A 21,425-nucleotide genomic window follows, 5' to 3' on the forward strand; every position below is an offset into this window, starting at 1 on the left:
GCACTGCCAGGGACCACAATAGAACAAGCTCAAAGGATGAGGGACTGACTGGGCAATATCCCCATCTCTTATGCGATTCGTTTTGCGCAGGACTAAACTGAAACAAGTGCAAAAAATTACGGGGTCAAATTAAAAATGCTAAAGAAAGGACAGAATGACCAAATTGAAGACAAGTAACAAAGCGGAAGGACCCGCAACAAAAATTGCCCACTCGGCCTTGAAAACACGCGGATCCTCTACTTAATTGGGTCGGATCTTCGAGTCAAACACAAAACGACATCGTTTTGGCCATGGTTACTAAGGCTCAAAACGGCACCGTATTTCACCCCATATAAATGCCAAAAATCAGAAAATAAAATCAGTTTAACCTTATTTTTAAAAAAAAAACACAGGGAGCCTTCTAGCTCTCTCTCTCGTCCTTCAAGTTTGGCCAAGGCACCGGCGAGCCCTCACGGTGGCTCCGCCGTAGCGCCACCACGCCGGAGGGCGAAAAACGTCCCAAATCCCCTCTTTTTTTTAAAAAAACGTTTTCTTTCACGCACAAACCTGATTTGGGTATTTTGAACTAAAATGAAAGGGAAAGAAAAGAAAATGGCCTTTCGGCCCCCGAACGAAACCTTAGGGGTTTCCACGACTCGGTTGAACGGATGAAGCCTCCAACGGCGGCGCACCGCGGGGACTGGTATATTTCAAAACTGTTTTCTTTTATTCCTCTTTTGTTTATTTATTCTGAAATAAATCTATAATAACCAAGCTATGAAAAACCACATTCAATAGTTTGGAAATCTGTATTTTTTATTACTTGTATCCGAAAAAATACAAAGAAACTGCTTGGGGCTTTTATAGCCAGATTACAAATGTTTAATCTCCGTTTCATTTGTCATTTTCTATTTGTTTTTCTGCTTTGGTCCTTTTGCGTGTTGGCTCTCTTTGCAGGTGACAGAGCAGTGTCAGATGTGCGTGGATGGGGCGCTGGCGTGCGGAGACGCGAAGGGCACGCGAGGAGGCCACGTGCGGCGCTGGGGCATTGGCAGAATGCGGTGCATCTTAGGGTTCCCTTAGCTGAAAGTTTGTTTTCCATTTGGGCTAGGGTTTCTGTTATTGGGCCATTTGGATGTAGGGTTAATTTTGGGTAATGGGCTGAAATGATTTGGGTTTGTTAATTATTTTGTATTTGGTTTTATTTGGTTTTGGCATTGGGCCCGGGTTAAAATTGGGCCATTAAAATATTATTTTTAATTTTTTAATTATATTTATTTTTATTAAAATATTATTTTTTATAATTAATGTAGCCTCATAGATTGATGGCACCTAATTTTAGTCTAGAATTAATAACCTATCTCATTTTTTTAATTAATTTTTTTGTATTATTTTGATTAAAAAACCCCAAATTTAGAATATTGCGAAGAAAGTAAAATTCTTCAATTCTTTTGCTTTTTCTATACTGTAAATTAATTTTGATGACGTGGGAATGGTAAAATTTGAGGTCTTTTTTTTTTGCAGAAAATGTCCGAGACCATGGATTAATTTGAGAAGTAGTTTGTGAATATGGAAGTTATTTATTGGAGACTGCTATGGCTGGTTCTACCAGAGGGCGAGGTTAACTGCTTAAAGCAGCAAGTGGCTGATGACTACGGGTTGGAGGTTTCAGTTGGGTTGCCGCAGCCAGCAGCTCATGCCGTGCCAACCAAGACACAGGAGAAGGATGATGAGGACAATTTGTCAAGGCGAGAGGTTAAAATAAAAATGTTGGATCCATTTGAATGGGCTTCTATATATAATAAACAACGATACTTAGGATTATTAACTGCTACTTAATGATCTTATTCTATGTTTATATTTATTTGACTGAATTGGATTTTGCTTTTGATTCTATAATTCCCAACAAGAAATAAATCTCATGTGTGATTTATCTTTGGTGTTTGGTAGCCAATCAAATCTTAAATTTGAGATAATAAGAAATAATTATAGTGTACATAATGTGCAATACACAGTATTACATTCAATAAATTTTGTATGTAAATATCTCAATTCAGGATTTCTCTAGTGTTTTCCCAAGGCTGGATTGTGAACTCAGGGTAGAATTGTGGATTAATCATTGGCAACATAGGCCGGAAATTGCATATTAAAACTCAAAGAAACACTTTAATAAAATCAAACCTAGTTAAATTTTATGGTACTCCGGCTATTTTTTTTAACTACTCGTGCTGGATATTCATACTCAATACATGTTTGAATATAATTATGAAAATATAACTCTTTAAAAATTTTCTAAATACATGAAAAAACTTCAAAAAAAAAAATGAACATGCTCGTGGCGGATGCATATAAGTATCCAACACTTGCACCAAATAACAAAAGGTCAAAACCCGAAAACTTTGGATGCTAACTCTAACAAAGGATCCAAAGCATTGGGAGCAAACTTCCTAGCAAATAGAAAACAAAGGGAAGTTGGCTGGCCATTATAAAGACATGCTTGACCTTCAAAGATTTTCTGAAAGAAAGCTTCAGTCATATCATCCTTGCCGAAAGTGGCAGGATGAGCGCCACCCCTTGACCAGTCGGTCCATGTAAGGGTCCGGTTGGCTAAGAGATGAGGCACTTGGATGGTTAACATTGTGGTGAAATAGTGTTCGTCCACATAACAAGCTGGCTGGCAAAACTCCTTGAACTTTGGATAATATTTGTTGTCCTCAATTATGTTAATCGCGAGCATCCTGTTAACTTCAAACCATTGAGACCCTTTGCGCCATTGACCCAGTGTGACCTCCGGTTCCATGCGGGAATCGTAGCGGCCTCTCCCGTAAGGTCCGGGATCGTCGTACGATTCCATAAAACTGTGGTTCGATCTCGAGATGTAGTGATAGATTACGCTGAAATTGTAGAGAGGAATGCAAGACTCAGATAAGAGAATAAACCATTCATTGGAGATATCGAGCAATGCATTAGCAAGGAGTCTTCTCTCGGCCTCGCACATACTCATCTTTCCCCACTCCACCATCTGCAAAGGAAAACAAAAATAATTTAAACCACCACTTTCAGAAAACAACTTGCTCCTATTAGGCCTAATAACATATTCGGATTTGGGTGTGACCCATCTCCAATATTAGTTGAATACGAGGTTTTTTTTTTCTAAAAATAAAGTCGGTGCAAGGCAAAAAAAACAAACAAACAACCAAAAAAACCTTAAGAATCAAGAAGCTTCTCAGTTCTCATTGCCAATGGTAATGAGAACTGCCTTCCCCGTTTAAGCACTCAAAATTATTAAAACTTGACATACAAAAATGGACAATATGTTTGGTGAAATTGTGTATATATATATATATTAACATATTTATTTCTTACAATATTTTCGATTTTGATGACAACATTTTTCATTACTTCCATCAAATAATTTTATACAATTTATTTTTATAAGCATATGATGGATATACATCCTAGTATTTTTTGCATAGTTGGACAAATATTATATTTTTCTCTTATTTTTTATTTTTATTAAATGAGCAAAAATTTGTCCAACTATACAAGTATATATGTCACATATCACATTTTTAAATATAATAAATTACATTAAAATACTCGACAGAATTAATGAAAAAAATTAACCCTAAAATTAAAATTACATATTTAAATAAAAAGTAAAGACAATCAAGTAGAAGGAATAAACCTAAAAAGAATTGCTCAGTACAAGAACCCTTTATAGAATTTTCTTCCAACTAGAGAAATCCATGCATTTTCCTCAAAGTAATCGTATTTCCCACACATATTTCAACATTCATAGGGATATGATGATTCACCAAAATATGAATGTACCCTTGTAATGAAATTTATGTTAAGAAGAAAAAGAAAAAAGAGAAAGAAGTTAATATGAAAGACTGGGTAATAATACCTGACTTGGGATTTGTCTCCTATGGAAAGCAGATGATTGCGGATAGCCAGAAATATAAGATGGCAAAGCATGGACATATATGGAGCAATGCCTTTCATTTCCCTTGAAAAACCTGTCCCAAAGAGGAGCCAAGGGCAATGGCCCCTTAGTCAAGAACATGAAGGCAATCTTGGGGACTCTCAAAAAGGGATATTGCTTGATTTTAGGAACAAATGAAGCTCTCCAAAGCAGTTCATTGTCATTGATTGAATGCCACAAGTTTGTTGGAGGCCTAATCCATCTTTCTATGGTATGAACCTCTTCAAACCATGGGCGAAAAGTGGATGGTGCTACTGTTTGCTGGAAGATGAAAAACCGAAGAGAATACATACAGATGATCGACAATCCAATGGCCAACACCGCGAACAACAAACAAAACAGGAGGAGTCTCAATGGCAATGTCCTGGAGATGCTTGTTCTGATTGCAGATGCCTGGTCTTTACCTTCCTCCATTGCCACCATCCTTGCCTGCATCTTTATTCCCTCAAACTTATATCAGTCCAGCTTTTCTGGGTTTGTTTTTCCTTTAAAAAATCAAACCAAGAAACACCCTTTTTTAAGATCAGAACATCTGCAAACGCATCATATATAGATCACTGATATAAATATGCAAAAGTATATCAGTTTCTGCAAATTGGGTACTTGAAAAAACCAAGGTAAATACATATGGCAACAATGGAAGATATTGTTATTAATGTAATCAAACAGCAAAAAGGAAAGGAAAAAAAAGTGCAATGAAAAGTGAAACCTCGGATTTGGTAACAAGTAGAATTTCCGTCTGCTGTTGTCTTTTCTGAGTATTAGAATTGAGATTGTGTGTGTGTTTGTGTTATGTTTGAAGCTTGTGCTGCAATGTCCGTCATTCCTCTGGGTCTGGGGGAATTGTTCTTAGAAGATGAAACCAAAAACTTATGGTTAGTCTCTAACTCTGAACCTATTCTCTCGTTGAATCTCAACTGATTTCTCAGACAAATTTTTTGGAATTTTAGTTTTAAAAATGGACTTTTATTTATTACATATAAATGGGTTTTATTCAATAAATAAATAAATGAAATGCCACTTGGAAAGGAATGAAGAAGATTAGGAGAAGAGGGCTTAGTATTCATGGGTGCATGGACCGCTAAAATAGAACTTTAAAAACCAAAATACTATCATTGGACAAGGAAGTAAATTTCAATTTTTTAAAATACGTTCTTTTAATTTATGATTTTATCTTTATACATATTTGCTGTGTTACTAACATGAAAGATGATAGAAGATCTCAATTGGGAGAAACCTTGTACTAATTCCCCCCCCCTTCCAGGAGCTTTATTTTCCTTTTCTTTGTCTCATGTGGTTATCTCTTTGGTTTTATCCATGTTTTTTTCTAATATTATGGATCTTCATCACTATCCTCACTTCATTAAACCTAGAAATATTCCAGCTCCCTACAACCTTTACTTTTTAAAACTGTTGGGAGATGACCATTCATGCAGTGAATACACTTGATGAACCCATCAAGATTGGTGAGCTCATAGAAAGTGGCGAGCTAAGAATATGAACAAGATTTGAAGAGCTTGCTTGCAAGTTATGTTTACAGATTATATTTTCTTTCTAGAAGATTTAGTATTTATTAGTATAATATATTTAACATTTATTAGCATAAAATCTTAAGTTATTTCTTTCCATATTTAACAGTTTTTTTTTGTTATAAATACCTCTGTTACATTGTTCAAAATAGATATGGGAAATATATAAAACTTTAGCAGACAATTTTGTTGCTAAATTTCTCGTTTCTTCTCTACAATTCTTTCTTCCTTAGTATTAAAATTTCAACAATTGGTATCAAAGCTACCTTCTTAAATGACCGTTGTTGTTCTTTCTAAGTTATACATGGCTTCTGCGAGTTTTTCACCACTTTCACCGTTCATTTTCAATGGCGAAAACTATCATATATGGGTTGTTAAGATGAACACATATGTGCAAGCTTATGACTTGTGGGAGATTATGAATACTGACATCGAGCTCGCACCCTTAAGGGACAATGTGACAGTCGCTTAAATCAAACACCATAGTGGTGAGTGAGCTAAAAGATACAAGGCAATGTGTTGTATACAAAATGCCATCTCGAATGTCATATTCACACATATTATGGTTTGCAAAACCCTAAAATAAGCTTAAGATAAGCTAAATAAGGAGTTTCAAGGTTCAGATAAGACTAGATAACAACAACTCATTAATCTCAAGAGAGATTTTGAGAATTTGAAGATGAAGAAGGCTGAAACAGTGAAGTAGTACATAGACAGGATTATGGCGATAGTAAATAACATCAAGTTACTTAGGGAAAATTTCATAGATAGACGGGTCGTTGAGAAGGTCATAACAACATTTCCTGAGAGGTATCAATCGAAGATTTACTCACTCGAATACTCAAGGGAACTCTCAGTGATCTCTCTTTCAGAGTTTATAAATGCCATGTATGCTCAAGAGTAAAGAAGAGAATCAAGGCATTAGGAGCACGTAGAAGAAGAAGCACTGCAAGCCCTGAGTATTGATGATGTGAACCCCTAGAAACATAAGGGTAAGAAAAGTTGGAAAGAGAAGAAAGATGATAGATGGAGAGATAGTGGCAAGAAAGAAAACCCAACGTGTTATCACTGCAAAAAGACAAAACACTCAGAAAGGTATTGCTGGTTCAGGCCAGATATTCAGCGTAGAAGCTGTAAACAGTTTGGCCATATGGAGAAGGTATATAAGAACAAAGGGAAAACTCCTCAACATAATGTGCAGGCTCATACAGCTGAGGGAGATCACATTTAGGAGAAGTAGATGTTCACAGCCACAAGTTCTGCATCAAAAAATAGAGTCGCGAAAGGTTGGTTGATCAGTAGTTGATACACCAAGAATCTTCAAGAAGATTGACAGAAGATGCAATCTTAAGGTGAGAATTAGTAATGGCGAACTCTTAGAAGCTAAGGGAAAAGTGGATGTGCTGATCAGCACTCCAACAGGTACTAAAATAATTACAAATGTGCTTCTAGTTCCTTAAATAGATAATAATCTCCTTAGCATTGGTTAATTGATGAAGAAATACATTGTTGTCTTCAAAGATAAATGTTACACTATATTAGATTCATTGGAACAAGAAGTGATGACAGACTCAATGAATAATAAAAGCTTTGTGTTGGATTGAAACTTTGTGGCTTCAAGGGCCTATACCGATTCAGTGGATGAATCATATAGCTGGTACAAAAGACAGGGGCATGTGAATTCTTTTAATCAAACGTGCAAGTCAAAACCGGTTAAGAAGGTGACTAGAGTTGAAGATAAAGATGAAGATAAAGGCTTTGATGATCTTCCTATTAAAAGTATCAGGCCTATTGTTGAAACTTATCATAAATGATCTCCAAAATGCAAGCTAAATAAAATGTGAGCTGCAAAACTGCGAACTTGCCAGAATGTGAGCTCATCAAAATACAAGCTTGTGAGCTGGCCAAGATGCAAACTTGTTAATATTTTGACCAAACCACTTGAAAATTCTAGGTTTGAGAAACTGAGAAAGGAAATTGGTGTTCGCAGCATGAAGTCCAAGGAGGAGTGTTGGGAGATGACCATTCATGCAGTGAACACACTTGGTGAACCCATCAAGATTGAGAGTTCACAGAAAGTGGCGAGCTCATTACTTTGGTGAACTAAGAATATGAATAGGATTTGAAGAGCTTACCTGCAAGTTATGTTTATAGATTCTATTTTCTTTCAACAAGATTAAGTATTTATTAGTATAATATATTTAGTATTTATTAGCATAAAATCTTAAGTTATTTCTTTCCATATTTATTAGTTTTTCTTGTTACTAATACCCCTATTATATTGTTCAAAATAGACGTGGAAAATATATAAAACTTTATTAGATAATTTTGTTGCTAAATTTCTCATTTCTTTTCTGCAATTTTTTCTTCCTTAGTATCGAAATTCCAACAAAAACCTACTAAGCTTCCTTTCTCTACTTCATTAACTTTGAATTCTATTTTTACGGGTAGTCCCTCCAAACCTTCTAAATAGTAAATACATATCTCCTTACAAGCAAAAGATAGATAGCCCTAGTTGTTTGTAAGAAGTAAGTTGGATTGGCTATGATGAATTCAGTTTAAGAACTTGTGGATGTTACACAAGCCTCATTTGTCATTCCTGAAATTCGAAATTGTGCTTGTAGACGACCTATTATAAATGTGGATCTGGTGCGCTTGCTATGAAAAGTAACTTTTGGCATAACTTTCTCATCTTGTTCTCTATATTTTTCCAATGGCGTATCTCATCCATCCAAAATCAACGTTTAAAGTAATTTACATCTATTCAAAATCAAGTCAGATGACTCGATAGAAGCCAAATTGAAGAGAAGAATCAAAAGAGAATTTCTTTAAATTCCTTTGTATTCAAATTTTTTTTACAAATTGTAACTTTCCTTTCAAAGTTTTCATTAAATTTAACTTCAAATTGTCAATTCAACTTTTGACTTTAAATTTGTGTATACAATATGCAAAGATAAACAACCTTCGAATAAGCTTTTTAACAATTGAAAATTTCACATATAACCTCAAAAAAATCTCAATGATTATTTCTATTCATGACTTTTGGAAATTTTCAGAAATTTTATGATTTTTTTAAAAATTATTAAGATTATTTTCCATTTTATTTTTTTTTGAAAATAGATTTTTTTATTGAAAGACTGAAAAGCTTTTATAATTTTTTTTAATTTTAAAGAGTTTTTTTTTCATAACTTTTGAAATTAAAATTTTTATTTGTTATATTTGATTTTTTAAATGATTGATTTTTTTATAAATTTTAAATTATTTTTTGGTTTATCATATAAGATAAAATAATGTCACATTAGTAATAGAAAATTGAGAGCCAACTTGCTCCAAATAAAAGAGCAAGGGTCAAATTGAAGAAACTTCTAATGTTTGAGAGATAAATTTGTTATTATATCATATAATTTACCATAACCAACCGAGAGAAACATTAAGCAAGCATAACAAAATGAAATGAACTGTTTTTGTTGAAGATTGAGTTCATTAGATAACAACTTAGAGTCTGTGTATTGTTCATTGAGCATTCATAATTTTATTAGTTAAAAAGATTGATGTTTTGTATAAACATATAGATGAGAAGCTTTTCCTATACTATTTCAACAGACTCTGCCTCTTATAATTGCTTCAGCCATTCTCACCTGCTTTACAGGTCCTATGATGAACACCTGAAGGTATAGGCAAGAATATCAAACCACATATAAATACAAGCAATTTACATATCATATAGAATATCCAAATTAAGTTCATAAACAAACCTTATCCGAAGGTCCTTTATCTCTTCTGATCAAAATATCAGCACTGCAAAATAGATTATAATTTTTTTAAATCAAATGAAATCTTTTACATTGGTCATTTAGAAGAGATAAAAGGAGAAGACTTACTTGCATGAGTTTTTAATCGACAAGATTGAAGCACCTTTCTTCCCAATAACAAGCCCCATTCTCCCAGAAGGTACATTAATTATTGACAATGTTTCTTCTTCAAGAGCATTTCCTTTCGCCTTGATGTTATCTAAGAGTTGAGGGTTAAACTTAGTTTTTATTTTGGAAATTATATTTGTGAAGAAAGAAGTGGTATGTTATATAGGTAGTAGTGGCTAATATCACATGAGTTAGCTATGTTAACTATGAATTAAACCAAAAAAGAAGATAATAATAGGAAATCATTTATTCATCAAAGGTGGTTTTGGAGGACCTGGAATGGTCGGAATTGGTGGCCAATCTAAAAACCCTTTATCATTGACACAAAAACATCGACAATGTAATGCACCGCGAATAGCAAGTTGCCATAACATTTGCTCATTTAACTTTTCCATTATCTTATGGTGAACATAGGGAAGAAAACGAACATCATCCACAGCAGCTTGGATCATCATTTCTGATAAGGGTCTATATGTCCAAAATTTGGGGTCCTGAATCCATGAATATATAACACATATATAATTCACCAACTAAGAGATTCAAACCATAAATCAAAAATCGTGATGGAAATAAAATAATATGAGAGGTTAGAGCCTCTGCAAGTATGTGATCCCACAATGGAATTTGAATAAATGTGTACTTTTGGTTGAAATAGTATGTAGATCGAAGTTCAATTCTTGAAAGTAATGGTTTTGTGTTTTAGTGAAGAGATTTCTAAACCATGAAAGGGTGCATACACTTGCCTTCTTTAGTAGTACACGAATGTCATTCTTCTCAATGTACGATATACCTACATTGAAAAATGTTTGAGTTTGTTGTGCTGTTTAGAGTAATACTATCAATTTAATCATCCGAGAAAAAAGAAAATACATAGCTACACTATTGGAAAATGACGTAATAAGAAAATGTTAGAAAAAACAGAGTTGAAAATGGAAAAAATGTATAAACAGCGTTGAAAATGGAAAAATGTATGTATAATGTGATCAATGATAAAAAAAAACCTTAAAAAAGAAAACAACTAAAGTAATGTAATATTGACAGGAAGGAGATGTTTGAGTTATGCCTATTGAATCAACATTGAGAAATTTCTCCAATCAAAGACCTTTTTGAATTATTACATCTATTCATAGTTTTTTATGTTACCTATGAAGCACGAACACAGACGGGGAATGACACAATATGAATATACTGATACGATAAATTTTAAAAATTGAAGACATGAATATGAAGAAATTATTAGATAGACCTTTCCCACCACATAAGCAATGGTCCCATCCAATTATGTAATGCCATGTAAAATTATTTTTACATGTCATTTAATGACTAAGAAATTAAAAATAAATTCAAGATTTTTTTTCTCCTTCAACCATTCTCATCTCTAGACAATGAAAATGAAGAAAAGAGAGTAAAAAGAACCCTTGTTTTTAATAGTATCAAACAAAAAGGAAGTTTCATCCATGCACCCATTAGTATTCTTACAATCTTTTTGATTAAAGTGAAATTTTGATGGAAAATCTTTTTTAATTTGTGATTGAAATTGAGAAAGAAACATAATCCCATTTCGTTATTTTCTTATGTTGAAGCAAAATCCCAAATTTTTGAAATCCCTAATCCCTAATTTATGTAAATTGCCAAATCTAAAATCCAGTATGATATCTATAATTCAATCTTCTACAAAAACTACAATAAATTAAAGATACTTATCCAATCATCAAGAGTCAATTTGCAAAAACAATTATGAGTTTTATTTTCTCATGTATTCTTTGTATATACACATTAGTACTTTGTTGCAAATATTTGTAAAAGTGAGTTTTAATCGTTTTAGAGCTTAAACTTTGTAAACACAATACGTTATAAAGGTTTACTTGTTTACACTAAAATATCTTTATAAAATGAGAGATTGTTAGTGTAACCTTAAAAACTAGAGAGCTTAAAAGTTCCTATCTAAGCCTAAATTGAAAATAGCAATTGTAAATGTTATGTATTGTCATTAAAAGATAACAATTCTAGTCAGTGAATTGATAACCCCATAATAAGTAAGGCTAAGAGAGAAAGTAGACAAGTGAGGCCGAACCTCTATAAATCCCTTAATATGTGTTAAACTTTTTTTATCCCTTTACTCTTATCTTGATTCATTTTTTTGTGAATTGATTTTAAGGTATGTTAAAATTTTCCCTTTTTTATTTTAAGCCAAAATTTCTCAACCAAAATTTGAAGAAATCAATTCACCCGCTCTTGATTCATTCACCACATTTAAACCCAACACCACCAAAGAATATTTTTTTTCTTTCTTAGTAGCTTTCCTAAATTAAAGAGATTCTATTGGTGCAAATCGAACTTCCAAATAAAATGAACTTTTCACCTAGCCATGTCTCAATTGCCACATTTTATCATTCTTTGACATCAATAAGCTTACTATTATCCATTCTGACTTCAAAATAACAACGTTTATCTAGCTTAATGAATAAGTTGATGTAAGGTTTCATATAATGAGTGCATCCATTGCTAATGGGCCATGCACTTGATAAAGCTCTAGTTGTATATATGAAGCAATAAAGATTGTATCATCTTATTATAGTATGATATCTATAACTCTAGCTTGTTGATCTCATCGTTGGATATTTTTGTTTCTACAAACTTATTCTATGTAGCCCAATCATTTCCAAAACGTACATTGCATTTTTTTTGTCTTTCTATTTTTAATAAAAATGTACCTTATAGAATGTTCTTTACTAATAGCCCTCCTTTACACTTGAGCCTGAAGAAAATTCATTTAATTTGCAAAAGAAATCTTAGGCAAGTGTTTAAAGTCTTCAAGCAAAGAGATTTTGGATTTAAATCTCTTAGGTAAATTGATAAGAGCTCTTTATATAACCCTTTTATCTATCATCTTCTTTCAAAGTAATTTGAGCTTGTGCATAATCTTCACAAGTCTAAATTTATATTCCTTTTAAGTTTTAAAAATTTTCATATTTAAGACTTTATACTTTCTAAAGAGATTGAACACTAGCATTTGTCTAGTTCAATAGCTACTTGGAACTTTGTTATGATCATGTCGTTAACTTGTTTGTAGTCTTGCGTACCGTGATTCTAATGAAAATTTCATTAGAAGAAGATGACTCAATATAACTTTTGAACAAATGAAGCAAGGTTTTATATCACTTTGAAATTCTCTTTTTTTTGTGATTTTTTTATTTAGTTCTGTTGTGGTAGTAATCTTTCATATTTATCACGATTCTAGGACCGTTTAGCATACATTAGGCATATCATATCTTTGACTTTCTTTATTTGTGTATCTAGTTACTAGTATAAACAAGGTGTGCAACATAATGTAAATATGCAAGTAATATTTTTCATATAATTCTTTTCCCCTATTTCTCTCTTCTTTTTTATGGTGGCTACAACCGAAATAGTAAAGTTGTAACAATAGCTACTTTCTCCATTCTTCTTCTTTCTTCCTTTATCTTTCTCACTTGATTTTACATGATATCAATCTCCTAATGTCACGAGCCACAGTTCAAAGCTCATGACCATCGCATAGAGATCTATTGGTTAGATAGAGGTCATTTGACCCACGGGAACTGACCCGATTCAAAGAATTATTAAAAAAGTTTGTCTATTTGAAGCGAGGGTGGCCTAATGATGCATATATAGAAAATTAGGCTACCTTGATAAATAGAGAAACTAATATTAGAAGATTGAGGAGAATAATATCTGATAAGATTATATATGATTTGATTATGTAAATCTTGTAAATCCCTTAATTGTAGGGATAAGCTTCATCTCGTTCATCGATGTAAATTTAGCTAGACTATTGGATTTGGGAGAGATCAACTATAAATAGAGAGCCTCCCCCTTAGTTGCAAATCACCTATTCATCCATTGTTTCTGTATTCTTTAAGAAAGGTGAATACAATTGAGAGCATTTATTCAAACACCTCTTGTGTATAGTTTTTCTATGGCTATTATGTTCTTTAAGCATTCTTTTGGATTTGTGTTGCTTATACTATATAAATTGGTGCCTTGGAGGAATTTTATGAGAATAATCAATTGTTAGGAGTTAGGTTGACTTAGGTATGTTTGAAATGATAAAATCACATAAGGCTGCATGGATTACGAGACTAAAGTTCTATCCCCGTGAAAGTTGGTATTAGAGTTTTGGTTGCAAAGACACAGTTGAGATGTTGAAAGAAGTTTCTGATCAGAATAAGTCAAAGGAGACCCGATGGTGGGCCAGAAAACTAGTCCTATTGAAGAACATGATGTTGGATGTAAAGGAACAAGTGATCAATCTCGAGGAGTCTATTGGGGATGTGAAGGAGGCACTCGATGTGGTAAATGGATGCACAAACGACTTGAGGGAGCAATCCAGGGAATTTTTGATGATGCATCTCAGTTCCAATTTGGAAAAGGTGCAAGAGTTGCTGAATTCTGCTTGGCATAAGCTGAGGGAGAGGAATGATGCTCCTGAGGCTATGGTGATAGCTTTCAAAGAGGAAACAATGGCCACGACGAAAGTTTTGAACAAAATAATAGATGAGCTCGATGGAAAGCTTGTTTTGTGTCAAGCAGCCGTAGGGAATGGAGTGTCGAGTGTAGCACTCAATTGCAAGTTAGACATCCCAAAGTTGAAAGAGTTTGTGGGGACAAGGTATGCATGAGATATGGAAAATTTCTTGTAGAGAATGGAGAAATACTTCTGTGCTAAAGGCATCATAGCCAATGCTATTAAGGTAAATGCCACTACCATGTTTCTTACTGATTTTGAGCTTTTATGATGGTAGAGCAGGTCCACAGATAAAAGGCATAGTGAGATTGGGACTTGGGAAGAGTTCCAACATGAGTTGAAAGGACAATTTTACCTTATATGTACTGAGGAGGAAGCTTAGAAAAAGTTACGATGGCTTACGCAATGAGGCACAGTTGGGGAGTATGTTCAAGAGTTCGAGGAACTCATGCTCTAAATATCAGATGTGAATGACAATGAGGCATTTCTTTCCTTCAAGAATTGGTTAAAGCTGTGGGTCAGACAAGAATTGGAACGAGGAGGTGTCCAAGAGCTATCGAAAGCCATGACGATAGCGAAGTCCATGGTCAAACTAGGTTTAGGGAAAGACAAGCTTAAGTGTTCTAAGTCTGAGGAAAGGGGCGTATATAGGGGGAACCACGAGGAAGATAATGGCAATGACAACATCAATGGTGGTAATTGGAAACCATGAGTTGGAAAGAGAAAACCCTAAAAAAAAAGAGCAAGATGAGATTTTTTTGTGACGATTCACATGTGTTAAAGAGATGTTCAAAAATATCTGTGCTTTCGAGAGATGACAAGTTAGAAAGAGGTGCCGAGAGACTTGGGTCAAGCTCAAGTGGTGCTGAAGCTAAGGAGGCCAAAGAGAGCGTGAAGAAGCCAGTGAAGTGCTTCTTGTGTCGTTATCCGCATAAGTTGTGAAATTGCCCGAAGAAGTCTGTTGTCGAAGGGGATGATGGGTTAGAAAAAGCGCCCAAAGACTTGGTTCAAGCATAAGGGGTGTCGAAGCCAAGAGGGCAAAAAGGAATAAAAAGTAGTGAGTGAAATACTTCTTGTGTTGTGATCCGCATAAGTTGCAAAACTGTCTAGAGCAATCCTAGTTAGCTGTGGTCAAGAGAAAGGCAACAACGAAGCTTGTTGAGTCATCGGAGGGGCTTCCACCCAAGAAAGAGGTGAGTTGTGCATTGAACTTAGGGGAAAAAGTAGTGATGTAAACATTGAAGCTAGGAACAAAAAGGCTTAATTTGGGAAATGCGATGGAGCTTGTTGAGTCGTTAGAGAGGCTTCCACCCAAGGAAGAGGTGAGTTGTGCATCGGACTTAGAAGATTTAGCGATGCGAACTTTGAACCTAGGATCAATGAGGTTCATTTTTGTTGATTCATCAAAAGAGCTACCACCTATGGGAAATGTGGGTTGTACATTAGACTTTGAGAAAGTGGTGACCCAAACTAGGCAGTTGAATCGAGTAAATGTTATGAGTAAGGTACATTTCAAACACTTTAGTAGTGTTTTGCATTCTAACTTGTTGGCTTGGCAAGAACGTAGGAGCCCTTTTAAAGTTCTAAAGAGAGGAAGTTGAGGGGCTGTGGGCAAGTCGAAGTTTAGTTGTAAGAATCAAGAGGACTCTGGTTGAGGCAAGTCAGAATATGGGCAAGTGAGAGCCATGGCTTATTGCCAACAAGATGTACTAACGAGTGGTTTGAGTCGAGCTAAGAGGCGATGAAAGATGAGGTAAAAGTTTTGAGGGAAGGGACAACTCGATAGTGAAACTAGTTGGAAAAGAGCCAAAAGGATGAGAAAGTTTTGAGGCGAATCAAGTTAGTGCTTTTTCGAAAGCACAATGAGGGCGTTGCGAGAATGGGTGGGGGAAAATATCATGTGCCATAGTTCAATGCTCGTGACCATCGCACAAAATACATTCCATGGAGGTCTATCGGTTAGATTGAGATTATTTGACCCACGAGAACTGACCTAATTTAAAGAACTGTTAAAGAAGCTTGTCTATTTGAAGCCTAGGTGGCCCAATGATGCAGATATGGAAAATTAGGCTACCTTGGCAAATAGGGAAACTAATATTAAAAGATTGAAGAGAATAATACATGATAAGATTAGAAATGATTTGATTATGTAAATCTTGTAAATCCCTTAATTGTAGGGATATGCTTCATCTCGTCCGTCGATGTAAATTTAGTTTGACCGTTGGATTTGGGGAGCTCAACTATAAATAGAGAGCCTCCGCCTTAGTTGTAAATCATTCATTGTTTCTGTATTCTTTAAGAAAGTGAATACAATTGAGAGCATTTACTCAAACACCTCTCGTGCATAGTTTTTATGGCTATTCTGTTATCTAAGCATTATTTTGTCTTTGTGTTGCTTTCGCTATATAAATTGGTTTGAATGCTTTTGTTTTTAAGCATTCTTTAGTTTGACTGTTGAATTTGAGAGAGCTCAACTATAAATAGAGAGCCTCCCCCTCAGTTGTAAATCATTCATTGTTTCTGTATTCTTTGATAAAGTGAATACAATTGAGAGCATTTACTCAAACACCTCTCGTGCATAGTTTTTATGGCTATTCTGTTATCTAAGCATTATTTTGTCTTTGTGTTGCTTTCGCTATATAAATTGGTTTGGATGTTTTTGTTTTTAAGCATTCTTTAGTTTGACCGTTGGATTTGAGAGAGCTCAACTATAATTAGAGAGCCTCCCCCTCAGTTGTAAATCATCTATTGTTTCTGTATTCTTTGATAAAGTGAAAACAATTGAGAGCATTTAATCAAACACCTCTCGTGCATAGTTTTTTATCGTTATTCTGTTCTTTAAGCATTCTTTTATCTTTGTGTTGCTTTCACTATATAAATTGGTGCCTTGGAGGAATTCCGTGGGAATTATCAATTGTTAGGAGTTAGGCTGACTTAGGCGGTTTTGAAACGATAGGATCGCTTAATGTCGCACGGATTGCGAGACTAAAGTTCTAGCCTCGTGACACTAGGGCTTGGTTCGACGTTTCAGTGTTGTTATTTTGGAGTTTAGGATGAAGTAGACTGAATCAGATCATTCAATCTTCTATTGTTACAATAGTTGTGGAAAGTTTTTCTATTTAGTTGTGTATGAGGATGATCATGAAGGTATTTCACATCTCAAGCAACATTCATTTAATCATTTCTAGACAAAAGACTTGGAAAAGTTGAAATACTTTCTTAGCATTAAGGTGGCTTAGTTGAAAACGAGTATCATTATCTTCTAGAGGAAACTAAATGCTAGATTGTAAACATATGGAAACTCCTACAGATCCTACTGTCAAACTTGTTTCAAATCAGGAGGAGCTTTTAAAACACCCTAGTCAATATCAAAAGTTGGTTTGAAAACTCAATTATCTTTCCATCACTCGACCATACATCTCTTTTCTATGAATGTGGTTTGTTAGTTTCTTTAGAATCCAAGTAATAGTCATTGGGATGCGACAATATGTATTCTTCAATATGACAAGGGATTATTATATGAAGATCATAAAAGTATACAAATTGTTGGATATTCAAATGTTGATTGGGAAAGTTCTACTTCAGATAGACAACCAACTTCAGGATACTATGTTCTTCTTGGAGGCAATCTAATATTGTGGAAGAGTAAGAAACAAGATGTTGTGGCAAGATCTACCGCAGATTCTGAATATCAAATCATGGCTCAAGTTACTTGTGAGCTAATTTGGTTAAACTAATTAATTCAAGAATTGAAACAAGAAATTGTCAGCCCAATGAAGTTAATATATCATAACCAATCAGCATTACATATTGCCTCGAATCCAGCGTTTCATGAAAGAATAAAGCATGTAGAGATTGATGGCCATTTTGTGAGGGCAAAGATTGAGTTTGGATGTACTGCTACTAGCTTTGTTCATTCAAATGGCTAGTTATCAAATGATTTAACTAAAAATTTTAGAAAGCCTTGCGTCGAATGTATATGTAACAAGCTAGGAACCTATGATTTGTATGCTTCAGCTTGAAGGGGAGTGTTGTGATAGTAATCCTTTATATTTGTTATGTCATGATTCTAGGATTGATTAGCATAACATTAGGCATATCATATATTTGATTTTCCTTATCTTTGTATCTAGTTACTAGTATAATAGGGTGTGTATCATAATGTAAATATGCAAGTAATATTCTTCATATAATTCTTTTCCCCTATTTTTCTCTTCTTTCTCATGGCTATTAAAGCCAAAATAGTAAAGTCTACTTTCTCCCTTCTTGTTCATTTTCCTCTCTCTTTCTCATTAGATTTCATAGGTTCAAAGTTAGATTGTCTAAAAGATAGGGTGATTCCTTTCAGTTTTGATCACATCCCAAAAGGTAAAAAAATGTTTAGATATATCTTTATTTTGATGGCCTGTATATGATAGTTTTCACCAAAAATGTTAGGAGCATACATCCAAATAATGGCTGCTATTTAGGGTTAGCAGCTTTGGCCATTGTTATCAACCATGATGGAGGTATGAACAGTATTTTACACTAACAGATTTGCCATTTAACTCCTTTTTTGATGCATTCTTGGGTAGTTAGTAATCCCCTCCAAGTAGAAGACGCACGCGCAATCTCCATACTGTCAATAAATTGAGTAGAATGCAAGTCTTTTTATAGAAAAATTCACACCAAAGTGCACCAGTCCTTGTATGCAATTTCCAACCATGTTTAGCAAGTAAAGCTAAATTATTCTCCCTAGATTTCCTCAACCTCAAACCACCAAAACTTTTCCTTTTGAGAGACTGTCTCCTAATTTACTAAGTGATTGTACAAGTACCTTGAAGAGCCACCCCCAAAAAAATTTCTTTGAATTATATCAAGTTGGTTACAGGTGGCCACCGATTAATAAGGCAGTTTGCATACTGTATAAAGGTGGGAAAAGATTGTATGAAATAGTGACGCCAAGTCATCTGTATCTCTTTTCTAATAGTTTAATGTCACATCATCATTTTCATCCTGAAAAAAATCAAATCCAAATGAAAATCCTGAAATTCAGGATGAAATTGCTAATTTGGTATTAAACTATTGGAAAGGGATAATATCCTTGATTCATACAATCCTTCTTCGTATAAAGATATGGCACTAGTTGTCTATTGGTTTATAATTAGTATCTAAAATCTATGAAATGGTCTATAATTAGTATTATAAGATATCTGCAAATCTAGTAAAAGGCGAAAATCTATCAATAATTTTGTAATATGTTAACTAGTAAATAAATTTTACTCGACAGAAATGCAACGAAAAATATATGCTGAAATTAGAAAAAAGATAACAAAATTATATAGCACCACAATAATTTGGATCAGCAAGGAGTGCGATGAAGGAAATGGGGTTATCTGATGACCTCCGTCGTCCTCGTTGCTTCTCAATAAGAGAATACGCAATCTGCATACATATGGTGAACAAAATTTAGCCTAGAACATATCATATAAATAGGTAAAATGCTAGAAAATTAGTCAGCTAAACCAGTCCACGTCGTAGCTTCACAGTGTGTAAAGAAAATTGGATTGCCTATTTTTGCAGAACGTATCATATTGACAATCTTAGAGAGATGCTATAAGATAAATGCCTAACAATCTTATCATTCATTTCTAACATGGACCCTGCTTATACTTGCTGGGATGCATATGACAAAGGGATAAAATAATGAACCCGGAGCGTAGCTTATGCAAACACTCCAGAAAGTCTAGGATTTGAATCTTAGCATCTACCATAAGTTAAGAGCATATACTTGAACTAAATTACCCAGTTCATTGGGTTAGTATTTGAAGTTTTGAACCCACCTGAGTATCCATCACATTGTGTAGCTTAATACCAAAATGAAAGTACAGTGCCTGCATGATATTGTTCATGATTGTAAGTCCATAGCAAAGGTATTTCTTTTATAACCACATAAATACATAATTAAATCTTTTTCAAGACCTCACTATCTCGTTTACAATCATGGATAACTTTTGTGATGAAGCTAGATTCAAGTGCAGGCTTGCAGGCTTTCATCAGTTTTTCCCCACCTTGAATTACATCAACTAAATATATAGCATCCAAAAAAGCAAGCTGCCACCAAAGGGTACAAATTCATCAATCAACCAACAATAATTTATATAACTATTTTTCTTCAACTGTTTGTGTTTAAAACTCGCATCTAGACATGTATCTTGAAAAAAAATTGAACATAATCATGTTCCTTATTATAGATCGATAATATAAGTAGAAATGCAGAAATAAGAAGAGTAGGCAATTCATCAAACATGTTTCTTTCAGTCGCAATTACTGTCTTGATTCTCAAAGACACATTTGTTATTTGGTTTTAGTAGCTAACCTGCATAATGCAAAGAGTTCCGTAATGGCAGAGCTGAACACCTTCGCAATCAAATCCGACGATTAAGTGGTTTTTAGAAGAGGGAAAAAGAAACTCTTTTGGAAGCTGAGATGCATGGGTGACAATGTGAATTGGAACCATTGATAAAACAGCCTCATGATCCTTGTGTTCCTCACCTACAAAGCACAAAAAAGAACAAGTCTAAATTAGTTTTATATTACATAATTATATCTATTTCTTCAATCAACATAAATATACGAATATATTATCCTCTAAACATATGCAAACTCACATATCCCAAATATATCTGTATACCCAATTCTAACTAACATAGATTTATCCATTTTAATGTAAAATGGGCTAAGCAAAGTTTTCACAGACCATCTCAAAAAGACAACACAAGAATAAAGAAAACCAAGATATGGACTAATCTAAAACTTAAGTTCCCATAATTGTGACAAAAAAATGCGAGTTAATGAAGACCCAAGAGTCTCAAACAACCAAAGCAAAGACATAGTTTCTACCTGAGTCAAAAGGTAAAGGAATGTAAGTCTGGTAAGGTGTAGCAAACACCATTTTGCACTCTCAAACACAAAAGAAAATCTTTATCTACTAGCACAAGTTCCTTATAAGTCCATAACAGAAACCAACCAAAGTGGAACTAAAAAAAAAAAAACCTCAAACTCAAAATCAAAATCAAAATCAAAATCAAATGTTCTTTCCTTTTCCTGAAAAAGCATGGGAGTTTACAGAGTATTACAATGTAAAATTTGGTCTTTTAGTTTTTTTTTAATGATTATATAGGCATTTGGACAATGTGTGGGATGCATGGGAATTGTAGGGAAACATGTCCAAATTCTAGGTGAAGAAAGTGTGAATCAATAAGTTTAACTCCACTCTCATTTTCAAGCATGTGAATCTCACCATTGTAAGTTTTATTTTTATCTCTAGTATATAATTAGGGATAAATCTAATAATTATAAATGAATTTTTATTTAATGTATTTGATATATAAATTTTAATTTGATGTAAAAAGGTTTATTTATTATTTAATTATAAACATTAAAATTTTATTTTTATTTAATTGTATATATTAAAAAAAAACTCTATTTAATTTCTATTGGATAGTAATATTTATTTGTGC

General features: G+C 33.9%; 2 protein-coding genes across 4 annotated transcripts; both read right to left on the bottom strand.

The window, feature by feature from the left end:
• Positions 1 to 2,229: 2,229 nt before the first annotated feature.
• Positions 2,230 to 4,913, bottom strand: LOC107950933 (glycosyltransferase BC10). 2 transcript variants are annotated; one of them, XM_041089746.1, is made up of 3 exons: positions 4,677 to 4,913; positions 3,890 to 4,452; positions 2,230 to 3,001 (listed from the first exon to the last, which is right to left on the bottom strand). In XM_041089746.1, the coding sequence occupies exons 2-3, from the start codon at positions 4,400 to 4,402 to the stop codon at positions 2,363 to 2,365; spliced, it is 1,152 nt and encodes a 383-aa protein (XP_040945680.1). In that variant the 5' UTR covers positions 4,403 to 4,452; positions 4,677 to 4,913; the 3' UTR covers positions 2,230 to 2,362. The 2 variants fall into 2 exon arrangements, with proteins under 2 accessions (XP_040945680.1, XP_016741325.1); XM_016885836.2 differs by having other exon boundaries at positions 3,890 to 4,499; positions 4,677 to 4,912.
• A 4,049-nt stretch (positions 4,914 to 8,962) lies between these two features.
• Positions 8,963 to 21,027, bottom strand: LOC107950935 (uncharacterized). Of its 2 annotated transcripts, none has more exons than XM_041089747.1 (10): positions 20,806 to 21,027; positions 20,282 to 20,457; positions 19,885 to 20,016; positions 19,746 to 19,796; positions 19,254 to 19,347; positions 10,160 to 10,206; positions 9,691 to 9,907; positions 9,378 to 9,507; positions 9,252 to 9,294; positions 8,963 to 9,161 (listed from the first exon to the last, which is right to left on the bottom strand). In XM_041089747.1, the coding sequence occupies exons 1-10, from the start codon at positions 20,855 to 20,857 to the stop codon at positions 9,093 to 9,095; spliced, it is 1,011 nt and encodes a 336-aa protein (XP_040945681.1). In that variant the 5' UTR covers positions 20,858 to 21,027; the 3' UTR covers positions 8,963 to 9,092. The 2 variants fall into 2 exon arrangements, with proteins under 2 accessions (XP_040945681.1, XP_016741327.2); XM_016885838.2 differs by having other exon boundaries at positions 19,251 to 19,347.
• Between the last annotated feature and the right edge of the window lie 398 nt (positions 21,028 to 21,425).

This window comes from Gossypium hirsutum, chromosome D03 (genome assembly GCF_007990345.1).
Source record: "Gossypium hirsutum isolate 1008001.06 chromosome D03, Gossypium_hirsutum_v2.1, whole genome shotgun sequence".
NCBI lineage: Eukaryota > Viridiplantae > Streptophyta > Magnoliopsida > Malvales > Malvaceae > Gossypium > Gossypium hirsutum.